Genomic DNA, 18,824 nt, shown 5'->3' with positions numbered 1-18,824 from the left:
GTGTCGTTTTAGATCACTGCGCACATGCTAATGCACAACTTTGATCACTAATATTTTTAATTATCTATTATAAAAAAATATGAAAATTTTATATTTTGAAAATAGTCATCCAGACAAATTGAACAGTTTCAGATATTTTGGAACAAGTATGCTTTTATTAAGAGTTTTGGAAGAATCATGGCATGGATGCTGCCATTTTTGGAGGGAGAGTTGAAGGTGGCCATGTGATGCATTGAACCTGAACGTATGAATTTGCAAGAGAAATCCTAACATTCTTGTCTACTTTTTTTTTTGAAGTTCAAACCTACTTGTATTAAGAGAAGATTACAACAGAGAAAAGGGAGCCAACAGTTTTAGCTACTTGAGCAAGCTGATGTGCAGCCTTATTACAACTAAATTAACAAGCAAATCTTTACAATCTAAGATAAAGGGGATCAATACTAGCTTAAATTAAGATCCATAATAGTTTGAAGATCCCATCTCAGTCCTAATGTTTCAGCAACCACAGGCATTGCCACAAAATCTGTCTTATTGCAAGCTGCCAAAATCACTTCTCTATGGTTTCGGATGACTAGACCCCAACTTACTAAACCATCCAACCCACATCCTGCATCAATAATCAGTTTGCCAAAACCAGTTGGGGGAGACGCCCATTTTCGCTTCGGAACACGTCGGTTCTGAACCTCCGGTAAGTGTCTTCTTTATTTATTTGGTAAGTGAAACACCTACATGTATTCACATTTGACTTTCACCATAAAATATTCAGTGCAGATATTAAGCATCAATTCTATTATGACTATTAACTTGACATCATTTTAACAGTGTTCGACATGAATATTAGTAGTAGTACTAGGCACAATCATATGTTGGGAGACTAGTGTTTTGAAGAGGAAAAAGAGAACCGACAGTAATTGATACAACCAATAAGTCATGTCATAAAAGAGAAAGTACCAGAAGTCCCATCAAGGTTACAGAATTTGAAGGATTATCCAAACATAGGTATAGTTCAAATAGTTTTATACTAAGAGTTACACCAAAACTATTTGGCTTTTAAAACTTCAAGCTTTAAGTGAAATTATAGAGATATTACATTAGGATTTAATAGTGTAAAATGAGTTTCATATTATTGACATTTTGTTGCATAGAATCAAGCTCTAACATGTTTAATGGAATATTGATATTGTGTCAAGAAGATGTCATAAGTTTAAAACTGCTTTCTTTTATTATAGCCATTGGCAATACCACATAAGAAACTGTTCTGTCAAAGGATTGCCTTTTGGTTTTGTCATTACCTGTATAAAGAAGAAACTGAAACATGTTTTGGCATTACCGATATAATTATAAACTGCGTGCATCAGAGCTAAAGATAACATTTAATGGTTTCAGAGAAGCTTAGATTAAACAAATGGTATCTAGGATCAATCATTCTAATATGATCACATTTCTAATCAGGTCTAATACTTGTGCAACACTCTATCCATATTATTTTGCAATTTGCAGAAGTGTGTGTTTCCACTTATTTCCTACTTTTAACTGTTTTTCAAATCACTCGTCAAAATTTCTAGTTAGTAATATGAATATTGCATTCTAATTAACTTTTGATTAAATAGTGCCAAGATACAGGTTGACAACACAAAATGGACAGCATGGTGAAACTATCAGATATTTAAAGTAGACTATCCAGCTTCTAAAATATCAGTAAAAGAGCATTCATACAATTGAAATAGAAACCTGATCAGTTTGCAGATGAAAAAAGAGTAAACTTTCAAAATAAAAACAATAAAGCACAATTCATATTATCAAATGGTTTCTTAATTTGGTAAAATCTTAGCAAGCATAACTCGTGAGAGAAAACAGAAGAAATAAATCAATTATTTATTCCTCCAATTGGAAGATTGCTTTCTTTATGGAGTACTGTTTTACTTAAGTTTGCTAGAACACCAATTTCCTCAATAGTCTTGTTACTTAAATCAAACAAGGCTAATCGATCGTCTTTTGTTTCGAACAATAATTTGTTCTTCGGAACCGCGCCAATTGGAATCCAGAGGCAAGGTAAGGGTCCAATAATGAAGAGTTTAGTCCATGAATCCTTTATACCAAGCTCACCTAAAATTGATATGTAAATCATAGATGTCCTTGAATTATTTAAGAGTACAGCAATAGACCCATTTAGTAGCACCAAGCATTTCGAGACCACATCACTATCATCCACGTACGAGGGTATGAGTGTTGTAATGAAAGATTCATTGCTAAAGTCAAATGACACCAAATATGAATGCTTTTCTCTTTTACCCCACCAATGGCACACTCCATACGTGTACACATCTACACCGTCATAAGAACGGGGAACATCGGCATCAATTGTACTTCAAGTGTTACTATTTAGACTATATATCTCCCAAAATTCAAGGTATGGCAATTCAAGGTTCGGACGAGCAAGTATTTCCCAAATCACCTTATAGTCATCTTTAACACGGTCATAACCAACGTGTAACTGGCTGCTATCGGGCCAAACAAAGTAATAAGGTGCAGATAGAAAAGGACTGGAAGGAATGAACTTGAATTCGTTTGTAGTTGGATTCCACAATAAAAGTTCGCCTTTACTATACCGATTGTGCAGACAAAGAGTGCCATTAATACTAACCGAGCCCACAATTGAAAAACGTCTAACTGGTCGTGGGTGGTTACCCTCCGACTCTTCATCATCATCTTCTTCTTCTTCTTCTTCAGATGATGGGGGATGGTTATCCTCCTCTTGAATTGGACATGGAAATGGATTCGGCCAATCTAATTCGACAATGTTGTCACCAGAAAGAGAATGCAAGCCACCACCACCTCTCGTTTGTATAAGGACAGATGTATAGTCATAATAAGGATGATCTGTTGTTAAGAGATTGTTCCGGAACATAGTCATGAAACAATTGTCGTCAAATAAGAGGGACCACGATTTGCATACGCATCCAAACCGCTTCAAGGATTTGAGATGAAGTTTGGAGAGAATGGAGAAAACAATATCATCGGGTATATGATTGCTAACCTCAACATTTGTTGTAGTCATCAACAATTTCTCAATCTCCAACAACGAAGAGTGTGCAGCGGTAACCAACAAGTAATTGGGTTCAAAGGATTAATGAGCTCCCAGAACTCAGTTCGATTTTTTGTGAACAATTTTTTAGTCTTTCTGGTCGAACTCTGAATTAGACAATTAGTGGTATTATTTTATGTGGGAATCCGAGAATTGATGAATAAAGAAAAAAGTAGAATTTTATTTCTTAACTAAATACGGATCACAGAAACAAGTCGAAATCAAAACGTACCAAGAAAAGGGGGAGAAGACAGTGATGAATCAAGGTTTCGTATTAGTGTTATGATATAAGAATTTAAAATAATATGTTCTGGTAAGAATATTTAGAATTTGTCTAGAATTTAAGATTAGTTAGTTATTTAAAAGATATATATATATATTTTTTTTAATTTTATTTCATTTTGTTTTTAAAGGAATCTTAGACACAAGGTTATCGTAAGCAATTCGGAATAAAGAAACTCATATTTTATTTCATTGTAAAATGGAAGATACTTAGGAGTTAGGAGCTAAGGAATTCTTTTTGTAAAGGCATGGTAATTGGTTGAGAGAAAAGATAATTTTGCAATAACATAACATGTTTCTAGATTTCTATTTCCTGGATATGTTCTCTATACTATATAATATAATATACATTATGAAATTTTCACGGAACTTTCTCGTGCATTTTCAATATAAACCCGTTGAATGTATTAATTGATTTTCTTTTAATATTTAAATTTGACATTAAATAAAAACTGTTTGTTATGTAATGTAAGTTTTATGTTAATCAGAATATCATATATATATATATATATATATATATATATATATATATATATATATATATATATATATATATATATATATTAAGAGTAGATATTACAAGAGTTTTTTTAGAGTTGGGAATCTTTTTAGAAAAGTTATGATTTTTTAAAGGCAAATGCTAAATAGTGCCCCCGGGGCACTCTTTAAGCCCTTAAATAGTAAGCTTTTTATAGAATTTTTATCGGAATGCGTAAAGTCAACGCATTGGAAATTGTAGTGTTTAACTTTTTGAATAAAAAATTTCTTTAAATGGAATGCTTAAAGAGTGCCCCGGGGGCACTCGTTAGCAAGACCCTTTTTTAAAAACCGATGGAATGAAAGGAAGGTGGTGGGATTTTTTATATATCTTGGATTCGTATGCTACTTAAATAGCAAACACATTCACTCCGTTCATTACTCAAGTAGCTAACACTTTCATTTCGTTTTCTACTTAAATAGTGGATGGAAAAAAAATCAAATTTTTCTTTGGGAGGCCGATATCCTAAAACGTGACATCAGATTTTTTTATATATGTTGCTACTAACACCTCTACTATGATATATTCAATCTCAAAAGAAAAAAAAATCATGCTATTATTTTAATTACATATGAGAACAGATCAACTCATGGTTATTCCAAATTACAGTCAAACATAATTATAATTAGAATTTAATAGATGAGGTATTCATTTATTATTTTAATTGTTGATTAAGATTAATCCATTGAATAAAGAAGGTAACAATCTAGGATTTATAGATTAGGGTTTTCCACAACTAGGATTTATATATATAGATAGAGAAGGTAACAATTGTGCTGATAAGTTAGCTAATATGAGTTTTCATTGTAATGGGATTATTTGGTGGGATTTTTTGCCAAATTGCATTAGGGATGACTTTTTCCGTAATAGAGCCGGTCTCCCTAATTTTCGTTTTTGTTGATCTTCTTTGATGGGTTTGGTGTAGCCCCCCATCTTTTTTGTTTTCTTTATTTCTTATCAATGTTATCTTTGGGGTGTTGTTGTTGGTGGTTGGTTTGATGGTGTTCCGTCTCTGTTAGGATATCATCAAATTATTTTATCACTTCTACATTTCCAATTTTGCTTAAAAAAAAAAATTTACTAAAACTTATGTTCATATATTACATTACTAACAATGAGATAAAAGATCATATAGTAACAATTGTGATAGTAAGAAAAGATACAGAAGACAAACTTGAAAGAATGTATTTTCAGAATAGTAAACAAACAAGCACTTAAACTACATGAATTCCTTCTACCACATGAAGTAAATATATGAACGACAATAATCTTTGAAATAATACAATGGCTACAATTTAAATTGCAAGTTACTCATCAATTCTCAGTCAGACTCGGTAGTAAACCATTTATCTACAATGATGGTTCATCTACAAAAGATTTTTCACCTACAAACATTACTATCGACAATATGCGAGTTAGCCTAGTACCTAATTTAAATTTCAAATTCAGGTATACAAGTAGCAATGGCTTCTTCGAAGAATGTCAAGTTTATATATAGCAACAATGTTTTTCACTGTCGGTCTGTGCTCTCACAAAGGCCTTCCTATTCCGGTAAGCCTACGTGTCAACTCAATATCCTTTTTCACTGCGGCAAAAAATCAAATAACAGAGGTTAGTTAAAAAAAAATTCATAATGGTCTAAGGAAAATACCCACTATATTAGATAAACAAAGTTCCGTTTTGTATTCTATCCATTATTTTCGTCTAGATACATAAATCTCTTTTTGCGTCTTCAGCTCATCAAAAACTTTATTTATCAACCAGAAGACAGCATAAAAATATCCCTGCTTAAGAATGACTTGATTATTCCTGTTAATGTTATCTGCGACTGCAACCCTTTACATGACCAGAGGTCGCAAGACGCAGAGAGTTCACAATGAACATTTATCACTTTCTTTTTTGCATTTTGCAACTGTTGCAAGTACCCTTTGCATGGTACAGCCATTAGTGACATTCTTTAAAAATTGACATATCAAGCGCTAGGCTTAAAACAATGTGTGATGTTCCCAGCAACTACACTCCTGCAATTTTCCTCTTTCTCTAGTATAAAGATTACTGACTGTAGAATATTGTTTGAATCTAATTAATATTAGTTACAGAAGAGTTCATCATATGTATGAATGTAACCAAGATAAAGATTCATTCATCAAAATAAAAAGAAGTATATTTTCTACATGATAAATCGTGAATAATGTGATTGATGAAAAGAAATTTGCACCCGTGAGCATAGCTCATTTGGTAGGGATATTGCATTTTATGCATTTTATGTGCAGAGCCGGGGTTCGAACCCGGGATCTCCCACTTATTCACCCCAAGAGGTGAATTTCTAGCCATTAGCCACTTGACCAACAAAAAAAATAAATTAAATCAACTTACTAAGCGTAACACGCCTTGCGTGAAGTGCACAGAGCATTCCACATTCAAACATACGAACCAGATAGTCCTCAGCTGCCTACAGGGTTTTCAACAAACAAACAAAAAAACCAGAGAAGGATCATGTTCCATACGAAATGTAATATTAAAACAGGTGAAAAAAATACTCCATCTTTTCCTTTCTAAGGGCTATTTAAGATAATAGCACACAAGTTAAGAATTACAATTACAATTAATGTTATTGATTAAATTCTTACTATGCCCTTCACTTATACACTCACTACAAACAATTATATTAAACTTAAATTCAAAATCCATAAGATACACAATTCATAAGTCACCACTTAGCTAGAATATTAACAAGAACTTAACAACTTTGAATATGCAAAATACAAAACACAGTTTTGAAAAAGTGCTGATACATAAACACTAAAATTAAGTAGTCAAATTCTAGATATCCCACCAAAGTACTTGCTGATCCCACCAATCTTACAAGCAATATTGTCAATCCCACGCTATTGAAAAAGTGCTGATACATAAACACTAAATTAAGCAATATTGTCATAAGATCACAATTTTGACTATATTGCCTGTCAGCCATCCATATCACGTCTCTCATCTTTGATATCTCCCCTAAAATGTCATCTCAGCTCCTGTACTTGCACTAGAAGATACTCTCACTACCACTAACCCACATACTACAGACATGAGCAATAATAATGTACTCCCACAATCCCCAAATACCAATATCCTCTGACAAGACACTCAAAGAGTCAAGAGGCCTTCATATTTAGCATACCATCATTGCTCCCTGATCATTTCAAAAACTTAACCATATTCAGAAATCATACACCCAATTCCCACTCATATCACACATTTTTCTACATCTAACAACCAACTCTTTTAAAGTTTAATCATTTCCACATGCATATAAAGAAGCTGTGCAGCAGGAATGTTGAAAAAGTTCATTAAGGCTAAATTACTAGCTCTGTAGAAGAGTCAAGCATGCCCCCCCCCCCCCCCCCTCTCATCCAGAAGCTATGAGAGCTATAGGGTTACAAACAACTAGATATTTCGTTGGAGATTTACAGGCCATTGGTCCAAATGACCATTGTTTGTTAGGATACCGATGACTGATATCACTTTCATCTCATACAACTGGCATCTACAGTGAGAGTGGTAACAAGATTCTCATTTGGGTGCATGACAATAGGATGTGAAGTATCCATGGCTAAATTTTTTCATAGGAAAGACAAAAATCAATAGAGGAAGAAGCTCTGATGCCATGAGGAAAAGAAACAAAGGAAAATGGTTGAACGGTTGGAGAATTCCTTCTTGGAGAAAATTTGGTTACAACTTACAAGTGTTGTATTACTCATTTACTCTTACTCTCAAACTGTAAGATGCTCTTTTCGCATACAAGGTAGGTTAAGGTTATAACATAACATATATTACAATCATGAAACTGCCATGACTGAACATCAACTAACTATAACTGTCTTAACCAATCCAGCTATTGTTCAGGGGTACCTACCGGTGACAGAAACAGCAATAATAAAGTTCCCATTCTTAAATGTTTTAAAACAACTCTACATTCTCAAATCAGTTTTTCATCTTTTATTATTTAATTAAGTCCCCTTTCGACAACTTCGCTGGAAAAGTTATGGGACATGCAAGGAAATTGGAAGGTTTAAACCCCACAATTTTACTCCACTTCCTTTAGTTTTCCCCTAAAACCAAAAACAGACATGCCATGTATGCCTGAAATATAACTGCTGGATTCGTCATACTTTAAATAGTATTGTAATGCATGTAATGCATATTAAAAATATAATTGAGCCTTCAAACCAACTCTTTGTTTCACTTGGATGTCTGATCAAATGCTTATTAAGGGGGGGAATCATGTTACTTAATATTAACTTTATTTTGTTGAGACTCTGAAATGAGAGCATTCTTATGCTCGGACATATAGTCTCTAAATCTCAATCATTGATAATCAATGGATAGTATGAAAGCAGACTTGGTAATATTCCAGCATTCTTTAACTGATCACATAACCATATAAGAATGCACTAAAATAAATATTCAAAATTGTAGGGGATTAGAATAAAATGAATGGAAATATTCTAAGTATAAAAAAATTTAATATCTAAACCAGGAAATGATTGAATTCAAATAATCTTTTCCTTAAAGAATACATTTGCAAGACAAATGAGGTAAGTTACATCTTGCACACCCTCTAGTTAATACTCAAATGAGTATGAAATAAGTTACATACCTCCTGAAGTGCTTGTAAGGCTTCAGCCGTCCAGCGCGTGACCTGGGTTGAAAATTGGTTTGTAATCTGTCTGACCTGCAGGCACAAGTAAAAGAAAAGGCATTGCAACAACAGTGAGAACTGAGAACAAACTGCCCATAAGATCCAATTCATTCAGCCAAATATGTGACATGATATCATGCCAACAAATCATAGGGTCCAGTTTGAATTATCTTCTGGATTACTGAAGCTTCTCAACAGGTATAAGGACCAGGTTTAATTATCTTCTAAGTTATAACTTATGGGGGCTTTTCAATTAAAATAAGTGCATCTTCTTCACTTTCAAAAATGGCAGTATAATCTTGATTTTTATAGAGAAGTTAAATGAGAGACCTTCTAAACAAAGTAAGATACACAGGCTAATTTCGACTATATAAAAAGAGGAATTGTTTAAAAAACTCATAATTATCATAAGATTCTTTCAGTAATTCTTTTTTACAAAAGTGATTATGGAGAAGTTTATCCGAACTAAACCCTAAGTAACTAACTCTAACTTGAGAGAAAAGTTCTCATCATATCTGGTTATAGAGATATTAGATGACAAAAAACACCCAAACTGAAATTAAGATGCAGAAATTGATTTCAACTAATTTCGCAATTTATTATTAAAAAGACTCGCAGTCATTGCAACTCCTTTCGACTTTTCTTATCAAATCATATCTTAATTAATAGCAAGCCACTAATTCCATATAAAGCATGCTCATCAATCAAACCACATAAAAATTGATAAAGTTCACCCAAAAATTTCCTGTGAAAAACAAACAAAATAACAACCAAACTGTGACAACAAAAATGCAAACACTCCCCAAAACAAAGTATTTCCTTTTTTTCCTAAGTTTGTTCATATAAACTAGAAAAATATCAATGTTTAGACTTAGTAGCTATGTAGCACCAACACTTCAAATTGAAAGCATCTCCAATATCCCATGTCTCACATACATTACACGTGTCAAAGTCTGACATGTTTTAGTACCTAATATTGACACATGTAGTTTCTGAAAATGTCAATGCTAATAGTTAGGAGATCAAACACAATACAACTAGAGTTGTCTTACTCTCAATTCCTTATTTTTTAGCAGATCGAACACACCCAAATTCTAAGTGACGTGTCTGGTGTTTGTGTTTCACAGCTAGTTACTAAAACCAAATTAACAGCATATTAAAAACACAAATCCAATTTTGATTTATTACTTATATAAAAGTTACTACAATTTATAAAAATATATAGAATGAAAAGAACTTACACATCTTACAAACGGAGCACAAGGTATAAGTAAATTAACAGTTTTTTGAAATTTACGAATCTCACGAAGTGCTACTGTTCCAGGCTTAAACCGTCTTTTATTCTTTCCCTGAGCCTCATTTGCTGAAACAACATTGAAACAGAACAAATTATAGATTAAACAAAATAGAAAAATTAAGTGTGAATTTGAGAAACGAGGGTTTTGAAATTGGAACATACGAGTGCGTGTACTGGGACTGGGACGAGGTTTCTGCTTAATTCTCGCCATTGATTTTTGGAGCAGTGAGTGAGTGAAGTTGGAGAAGTAATTTTTGGAACCGCGAATTTTTGGATTTTGTAATATTATGCAACCAACCAAACAAGACTTATTTTTACTCAGAACCGAGTATCTAGGGTTTTCGTACAAGAAAGAATGTCATATATGGTGTTATTTTGGACTCTTATTATTTTTATTTTTATGGGCTTCTTTTATGGCCCAATTTCAAACTATTTATATGGTCTTTTTTATATTATTTTTATTGCTTTTTTTTTTTACAATATATTTGTGTCCTTTTTTTTTTATAAGATGCATTTGTGCTTTTTTTTTTATAAGATACATTTGTGACCTTTTAAAAGCTATAAACAATGTTGTAAAAAAAATATCTAAACAATATTAATTTATTTGTATGTGACTTAAGTTTAGGTGAGTTTGTTAATATTTTTTTTTTCTACTAAAAAATTAAGGGTATTGTTAGTATTATGAAAAGTTCACACCAAAGTTCATGTATTCTCTATATATATAGTACTAGCGGGCCAGACAGGGCGCGTTCGGCGCCTGCCTGTGTCTAACTTATGTCCACACAAAAAAAAGATATGTCTTATGTTATGGTCAGTTTGTTAATAAAAGATTTTTGCTGCTTAAAAAAAATGTGTCTTATGTTATGGTGAGTTTGTTAATAAAAGATTTTTTTTCTACTAAAAAGAAATCAAGGGTATTGTTAATATGTCTTGTTTTATAGAATTTATGGCATTCTTTTTATGAAATTTTCAAAATTTCATATTTTTTATGTTTTTTTTAAAGACCGAATTATCCGATTCGAGCGGTTTAATAACTATGTAGTTTTATTATAGAGACCGGTTCATTCCACCGGTTTAATTCGGTTTAATCCGGTTTATCATGCGGTTCGACCAGTGACCTAGTGGTTCGACCAATGAACCAGTGACCCAATACCCTCGCCGGTTCGATGACCGGTCCGGTTTTTAAAACACTGCTCAGAAGTATATCGGTCATTTCAAAAGGGTAGTTTGGTCATAGTAAGAGTTTGGATGTGACAAATCTAAAGTAAGTAGTCAATAAAATAGGAGAATAAAAAATTGCAATTTGGAACGATGAGTTTAGCTCAGTTGGTAAGCACATCATACTATATGTATAGGAGCTCGTTCGAACCTGAGACACTTCACTTATTCACCTTTAAGGTGGATTTTTTTAGTCACTTGATTACCTGACAACAAAAATATTTCAATCATTCATGATTTTCTCTATGCATGTAAACAAATAATATCGATGATTAATTTATTTATCAATAATATTACTAATACTTTATATTATTTAAAATGAATCTAATCTATATAAGAAAGTTGATTATTCTGAAAAACTCTCAATTGTTCTTATTTAAGATACTGCCATGTGTTCAAAGTAAGGGCAATTAGTGTCCAAAAATTTGGTAACTAAACTAAATGTACAAAACTAACCAAGTCATCTAAGCCATATGACATTTTTGTGAGTGAAAAGGAAATGTATCATTGAGATTGGACCAAGCCATCTAAGTCAACCACATGAAAATGACACTTCGAGTTGCAAATGAACCATATGACATGTGACATCACTGGTTTTGACTATTTTAACTTCTTCCAATTTCGGTTTCCAATGTATGACACCAAATTTCAAATTCAATTTTTTTCCCTCTCTTTACTTATTCAAAATTCTATTCAATTGAATGTCTCTAAACAAATATTTTAACTATCGTATATGAGACAAAATATCATTAATAAAAAAATTCAAAATAATTATCATATATGAGACAAGTTATAAATAATAAAAAATTTAAAAAAACTATTTTACACGGGATAAATTACGATGTATAAATTTTAACTATCATATATCGAATAAATTATCACTGATCAAAATTTTAAAATAATTATCCGTAGACGGGATTTTTTGAATAAGTTGTGGTTACTACCATAAATTATGCATCTTAAATGGTTTCTTATGGCAATACATTGTTCACATACAAAAATTATGTTTCATAGTCAAGACATGACTTATGGTGAACTCAAAAGTTTTCTTTTTTAAAAAAACGTATTCATTTTGAAGTTTCGAGCCATTAAAATAATTATGGATGATGAGAATGTAACCATTAAAAATTTCAAAAAAAATATCATATGCGAGATAAATTCTAACTAATAAAATTTTCAAAAAGACTATTTTACACGGGATAAGTTATAACTGACATAAATTTTAACTATCATAATCAACAAAAAAAAAATTAACTATCTTATACGAGATAAACTATCACTGATAAAAATTTTAAAAAATTATCATATGTGAGACAAGTTCTAACTAATAAAACTTTAAAAAAAAAAAAAACTTTTTAAGGGGTAAGTTATAACCGTCATAAATTTGAATTATCGTATACGAGATAAATTATCACGGATCAAAAATTCAAAATAATTATCATATGTGACACAAGTTATAACTAATTAAAATTTCATAAAAAAACTATTTTATACGTGATAAGTTCTAACTAATATAAATTTCAAACTAACTATGATATATGGGGCAATTCTAACTGACATAAATTTTAACTATCACATATATACGAGATAAACTATTACTGATAAAAATTTCAAAAAATTATCATATGCGAGACAAGTTCTAACTAATAAAACTTTAAAAAAAAAAAACTATTTTTTACGGGATAAGTTATAACGACAAAAATTTGAACTATCATATACGAGATAAATTATCACTGATAAAAAAATCAAAATAATTATCATATGCGACACAAGTTATAACTAATAAAAATTTTCATAAAAAAACTATTTTCTTTCTTCTTTTTATTCAACACCTCTATTTAAAGTCCTGTTAAAAAAAACACCTCTATTTAAAGTTTTTTCTAAAGGACCTATTTAAAGTTTTTATAATATTATTTTTTAATTGTAATATAATTAAAAGATAATAAAAAAAACATTATAAAGAAAAAACAATATCGGAGGAGAAGAAGAAGAAAGTGGTCTGCTCCGTCCACGACCGCCGTGCACGTGAACCCTTCCCCATGGTCGAGATGACCACCTTGCTCCCTTCTTCCCTCTTATCTATCGTGATCTCTCTCGATGGGTCAAACGGTTACTTCGTAGCGCTACTACCACACGCAAAAAAAAAAGGTAAATTTTATTTTTTCCTTAAAAAAAAGGTAAATTTTATTTTTTAGTCAAAAAATGTAAATTCAATTTAATATAAATTACTATAAAAATATGACATCGTGTTGAATGTCGCATAGTAATATATGTACTCAACAATGAATAAAATTACTTGCATTTAGAAAATTTAAATTTTTTAGTCACAGTCGATATTGTTATTTCATAAAACTTATGTTTCTTAAGTCACAGATAATCTGACTACTTGAGAATGAAGCGTTAGATTGTTGAAATTTACGTTCACAATATTTTCATTGGAGATAGGGTTCTTAGGTCACATTTTTCTCTGTATAAAAAAAAAAAGTCACAATTTTCTAAATAATAATATTAAAATATTAGAGTTTCTAAAAGAAATATAATATTAGAGTTTCTATAAAAAAAATAGAGAAACTCTAATAACGACACTTAAGCAATAACATTAAAATATTAATATATAATATTAGAGCTTCTACAACAAAAATCTAATATTAGAGTTTCTACAAAAAAATATATATAGTATTAGCGAAGCTCTAATTAAACGTCACATAGATAATTTTTATTGAAAATGCACGAGAGAGTTGTGAGAATCTCGTTAATAAGGAGACTAAAATTGCATTTAAGTCAAAAATAAATTAAAGATCGTTATAAATTTTCAAAGTACAGTAAAGAGGATTTGACATGATTTTAAGAAAATATGTTAGACATCGTTGATAAAGTTTAATCACTATTAATGACAAATATGTATCTTGTTTTTTTTTTATTATAATTATCAAGTATTAATATTATTATTTTTGATGAAGTATTAATATATTTTTTGACAACTCAAATTTGTGGTGTATGAGTTTTATAATTTTTAGTTATATAAACATCTCGTTGTCAATTATTTTTATATAAAAATACCTCAAATTTTGTTTTTAGTCACTATAAAAAAATTTCAATATGTTTTGGTTCCCCAAACTATGTGACATCACAACTTTTAGTCCCTGATTTTAAGCAACCCATATGTGCTCTTCATATTCATAATATCATAAGAATTTGTCCCATACAAATTTAGAATTTTTTAACAAATGATGAATTAAATATGAATTTTTAAGCACCAAAAATATAACATTTATTTATAAGAAATTAACCTTTTTCAAGAGAGATTTCTATAATGTACTAAAAATGGTTGTGGGAGAAAAAATCAAAATTAACCCTTTTCAAAAGAGATTTCTATAATGTACTAATTGAAAAAAAAAAATCAAAATTTTTAAGGATATACATATGAGTTGATTCCTAATTGATTGTTAATCTTATTATGTGAGAGTGAACATTCGAATTGAGAAAAGTAAATTTTTATAATCAAGTCGATATTATGCTAGACTGAACGATTGAATTAAGAAATCAAAAGTTTACATACAACATACCACCGGACCGAACATTACTCAGTGGGCTAACATCTTTCTCCGAAACACTTCTATTTTTTATAGATTAACTAATGTCGTTTTTTATACCACTAGTTTAATTCCACTGCTACTCTTATGTAACTACTATGGGCCCTTCTTTGCCTTCCTGATGTTAGAGCCTCTTGCTCTCGCACTTTACCACCACCGTTCTTTTTCCTGAGGGCGAGATTTATACTTTGGTCACAAAAATGGAAATAAAGTACATAGTTTCATTAGGCTCAAAGCAGTTTGCTGCAGGGTATTTAAAGGGTCACGTTTTCTGTTTTTTGACATCAAGTTTTGAGGGTTTCTTTCACCAAAACGGCGGCTAGGGTTAAGAGGGTTACTCTTTGTTCATATCTAGGTTTTGGGTGTTGATTCTTTCATCTTGTAATCACTTATCATTGAAATCTCTTGGTCACGGGAAGACATTAGGGAAAATGGTAGAATTAGGGTTGAAGTCTAATTCTTGCAACTCTTTTGTATTGAATCTCGTTGTAATCAAGCTTTTCATTGATAGTGGGTCAGTTTTGACTGAAGGAACATGTCAACATGAAAAGATTGAGGTCAGTTTTGACTGAATTGGGTAAACAATTGCTTCGTGTTCTTTACAGTTTTATTGCTTATCTTTTGTTCGTAATTATTATTGCTATTTCCACGTTTTGATTGCTTATTCGATTTGCTCCACACATCAAGATTATTGGTGTGATTCAATCCAAATTCACAACACCTACCAAGAAAAGGGGGAGAAGATAGTGATGAATCAAGGTTTCGTATTAGTGTTATGATATAAGAATTTAAAATAATATGTTCTGGTAAGAATATTTAGAATTTGTCTAGAATTTAAGATTAGTTAGTTATTTAAAAGATATTATTTGTTTTTTTTTAACTCTATATATAAAGTCAATTCATATTGTACTTTTATAAAATTAGTACAAAAAATCTCTAGTAGTACTCATCGAGTGGGTAGTAAAGTTTGTTGTTTGATCTGCTTTATTCTTGAACGCCAGTAAAGCTATGTCATCTCGAGAGTGAGATGCATGAAATGAATGAAAATGCATGCAAAGTTCTTTTAATTTTATTTCATTTTGTTTTTAAAGGAATCTTAGACACAAGGTTATCGTAAGCAATTCGGAATAAAGAAACTCATATTTTATTTCATTGTAAAATAGAAGATACTTAGGAGTTAGGAGCTAAGGAACATGTCAACATGTCGTCAAATTAAGCTCATGAATGAATGCACAAATGTCGTCTCGAGTTGAAAAAAAAAAATGTATTCAGTCCTCATGTCTTTGGTTATAATATTATGCTAGTATGTTGAAAAAGAACTTGTTATTTTTTTTTTTAATATTTATTATGGTCTGGAGGGATAAACACTAAGCACATCTAAGATTTCACACACACAAATATTTTTTCTCGATGCAGAACCAAAAGTAGCCTTTAGGCCCTCAATTTTTTATTTTTTATTTTGCATGGGATTCACTTAGAAAAAAAAAAACGTCTAAGGCAAGTGTTAATATGGACCTCCCGAATATTCGGATGGTCCACCGTAGATCAATATAAAAAATTATTAAAAATTCTAATAATTGTCGACGATACTTTTTGAAATAAAAACTCACGATCCTCATATTTTGTCAGGCTTAGACGGTGATCTAATCGATAATGGTTCAATATTAAATGCATATATTTTTTTTTGTTATTTTAATCAAATTAGTACTCCATTTAAATAATTTTTTATTAGTAAAAAAAAAAAGTAATTTTTTAATTATAAAAATTATGTAGATCATCAACCTCTAAATCAAATATTGTTCAAAAAAACCTCTAAATCAAATAGGCGATATTTATCATTGTTGATATTTTGAACATTTTTATCGACATGTTCCACTGTGGACCTTTGTCCATATATTATACAATTTACCCTATTTCAAAACTATTTGCTGTTAATAATTCATAATTTTAGTCTTGTTTATATATTTGTTCATTTGCCAATTATTTTGCATTTATCAATTATCATTCACATGCTTTCAAGGAAAAATAATTAATGCTACAAAATGATTAAGAACATATAGGACACTATTAATATGCACATATACACAAACACATACATACTATAAAATAGTGGAGATTGTGGAATCAAAATACAAGCATAAATAAATATATAAGTGATTAATTAATTTACAGATGAAGTGAAGTATCTACTTCAGAGGTATCAAAATTTCTTGATGTTGATGATCCACCATGTGACCATGAACTCAAAGATGTGTTTGATTTCATGGTGTTCATATCACCTTGCTTGCTTGTCAAGTTTAGTCCAAGAGAAAGAGAATCATGATGAGTTTGCTTATTATTTGGAACTACCAACCTTTGTTGTGATGCTAAGGTGTTGCTCTCTAATGACAACAATGTAAGAAGTTGTTTACCTTCTCTCCTTTCTTTCACTTTCTCCAATTGTCTAAACCTTTCTTGAAGAAGAGCAATGGAAGAGTTCACCATGGTTGGATCATTATCTTGCCTACCCATTTGAAAGTTGTGAGTAAAGTTTCAATCTTTGGGAAGAAATTGGGAGGCAGTGGAGTAGAGTGGAGAGGAGGGGAAGAATTGACATCTATATTTTGGTGGGTTTGGCATATTGTGTTTTGGAAGTGATATATAATACAAAAGGAAATGCATATATTTGAAGATCATTTTTTTTAGCTGTTGAGCATATTATTTTTTGTGAATTCTTTCGTGTATATTTTATTTAAATATGTATCGGTATATTCGCTGATATGGACAATTATAATAGGTTCATAATTAGTGTTTATTAATTTTTTTATATTAAACACCAATCATAGACCTATTAGAGTTATCCACGTCAATAATATACCTATATATATTTAGATAAGATGTGTACCAGAGTATTTAACATTATTTTTTAGTATTTGGGTCCTTCTAATTGATTCCTGATGAAAGCAACATAGATTAGAATCAAGTGATGTTTGACAAAAAGACAAAGAGATAGTTGTTGAAGTTAGTATAGGGAGAAGGAAGGGTAGCTTCATGTGTAGCCAAAGGGACTTTTTGAATGAGGAAAATGGTAAGAGGTAAAGTCCAAATTGATGATGCAGAGTAGCAATTGGAATTGAGTATTTTGGAGAATAAATGGTTAGGTAATTGCTTATCTGTACTTGTCAATTTTAGACCACTATTTGTTTAGGAATGGTATGTACATCTTTGTTTGGTCTTTATGGTATGTTACTTCTTTTTTGTTTTTGTAAGTTTTCAACTATTGAAACATAATGTTTTCCTTTATGAGGTGTCAGTTTAGTGATGAGATTTCGATCTTAAAATTTTAAGAAAGAGTTCAAATTCTATTAGAGACAGGTAAAATATAGTCATTAATGTTACTATAAGTAATAAAATATCGTAATTATTTATTTTATAATACAAAAGGAAATGCATATATTTTTTTTTTTTCATCATCAGTATCTGTTTCATTGGACCACCTAATCTAGTTTTGAGGTCAGTTCTTACATCAAGTGGTTTCAATCCCCTTCCAATCATAATTGCGGTGATCGAACCGTGATCTTCAATACCAAATCCAATATCAATCACTACTAAATCATCTAACGATTGACCGTGTTGTTCTTGTTTTGGAGCTTGGAAGGTGAGGTCTTGCTGTGGGGAATAGACAAAAGGAATTGGCAAGGAATATTTTTGGAATTTGCCATCAATCATTAATTAGTGATTAGTGTCCATGTCCATCAAAGAAAGAGAGAGAACTAAATGTGTAAAATTATATGGTTTGTTCGACTATACTCTCTAGCTACTTTCATAAGCTATAGTCCATTGTGACAATGAAAACAATATAAAATACAAATTATGTACTGTTCTATCTCATAGACCGATCAATGGTGTGGATTATGTAGTCATGTGCAATTGTTGCATCAATTAACGTCTCTCTCGTCAATTTGTTTCAAACTCTCTAAAATAAAATATTACACTCTTATATAAAAGGATGGCAAACATTAAGCAAATGAACTTTTTCTAGAACGAATCGTTCGATAGAATTCGAGTTTAACTTATTGATCAGATTTTACTTATTTCGCAGATTATGGAGCCTCATTTCCCTGAAAACAGGAGATTAA

The 18,824-nt window shown here is 30.9% G+C and overlaps 2 protein-coding genes and 1 pseudogene across 2 annotated transcripts; all 3 read right to left on the bottom strand.

The window, feature by feature from the left end:
* Positions 1–2,106: 2,106 nt before the first annotated feature.
* LOC123920799 lies at positions 2,107–3,058 on the bottom strand (annotated as a pseudogene).
* A 2,117-nt stretch (positions 3,059–5,175) lies between these two features.
* Positions 5,176–10,253, bottom strand: LOC123919848 (histone H3-like centromeric protein HTR12). Its single transcript, XM_045971861.1, has 5 exons — positions 10,058–10,253; positions 9,840–9,961; positions 8,557–8,631; positions 6,282–6,357; positions 5,176–5,490 (listed from the first exon to the last, which is right to left on the bottom strand). Exons 1-5 carry the CDS (start codon positions 10,104–10,106, stop codon positions 5,435–5,437), a joined length of 378 nt encoding a protein of 125 aa, XP_045827817.1. The 5' UTR covers positions 10,107–10,253; the 3' UTR covers positions 5,176–5,434.
* A 6,569-nt stretch (positions 10,254–16,822) lies between these two features.
* On the bottom strand, positions 16,823–17,396 carry LOC123919847. The gene has a single exon (XM_045971860.1). The coding sequence runs from the start codon at positions 17,215–17,217 to the stop codon at positions 16,873–16,875; it is 345 nt and encodes a 114-aa protein (XP_045827816.1). The 5' UTR covers positions 17,218–17,396; the 3' UTR covers positions 16,823–16,872.
* Positions 17,397–18,824: the final 1,428 nt, after the last annotated feature.

Source organism: Trifolium pratense, linkage group LG4 (genome assembly GCF_020283565.1).
Source record: "Trifolium pratense cultivar HEN17-A07 linkage group LG4, ARS_RC_1.1, whole genome shotgun sequence".
Classification (NCBI taxonomy): domain Eukaryota; kingdom Viridiplantae; phylum Streptophyta; class Magnoliopsida; order Fabales; family Fabaceae; genus Trifolium; species Trifolium pratense.
This window is presented reverse-complemented; position numbering and strand designations above follow the sequence as displayed.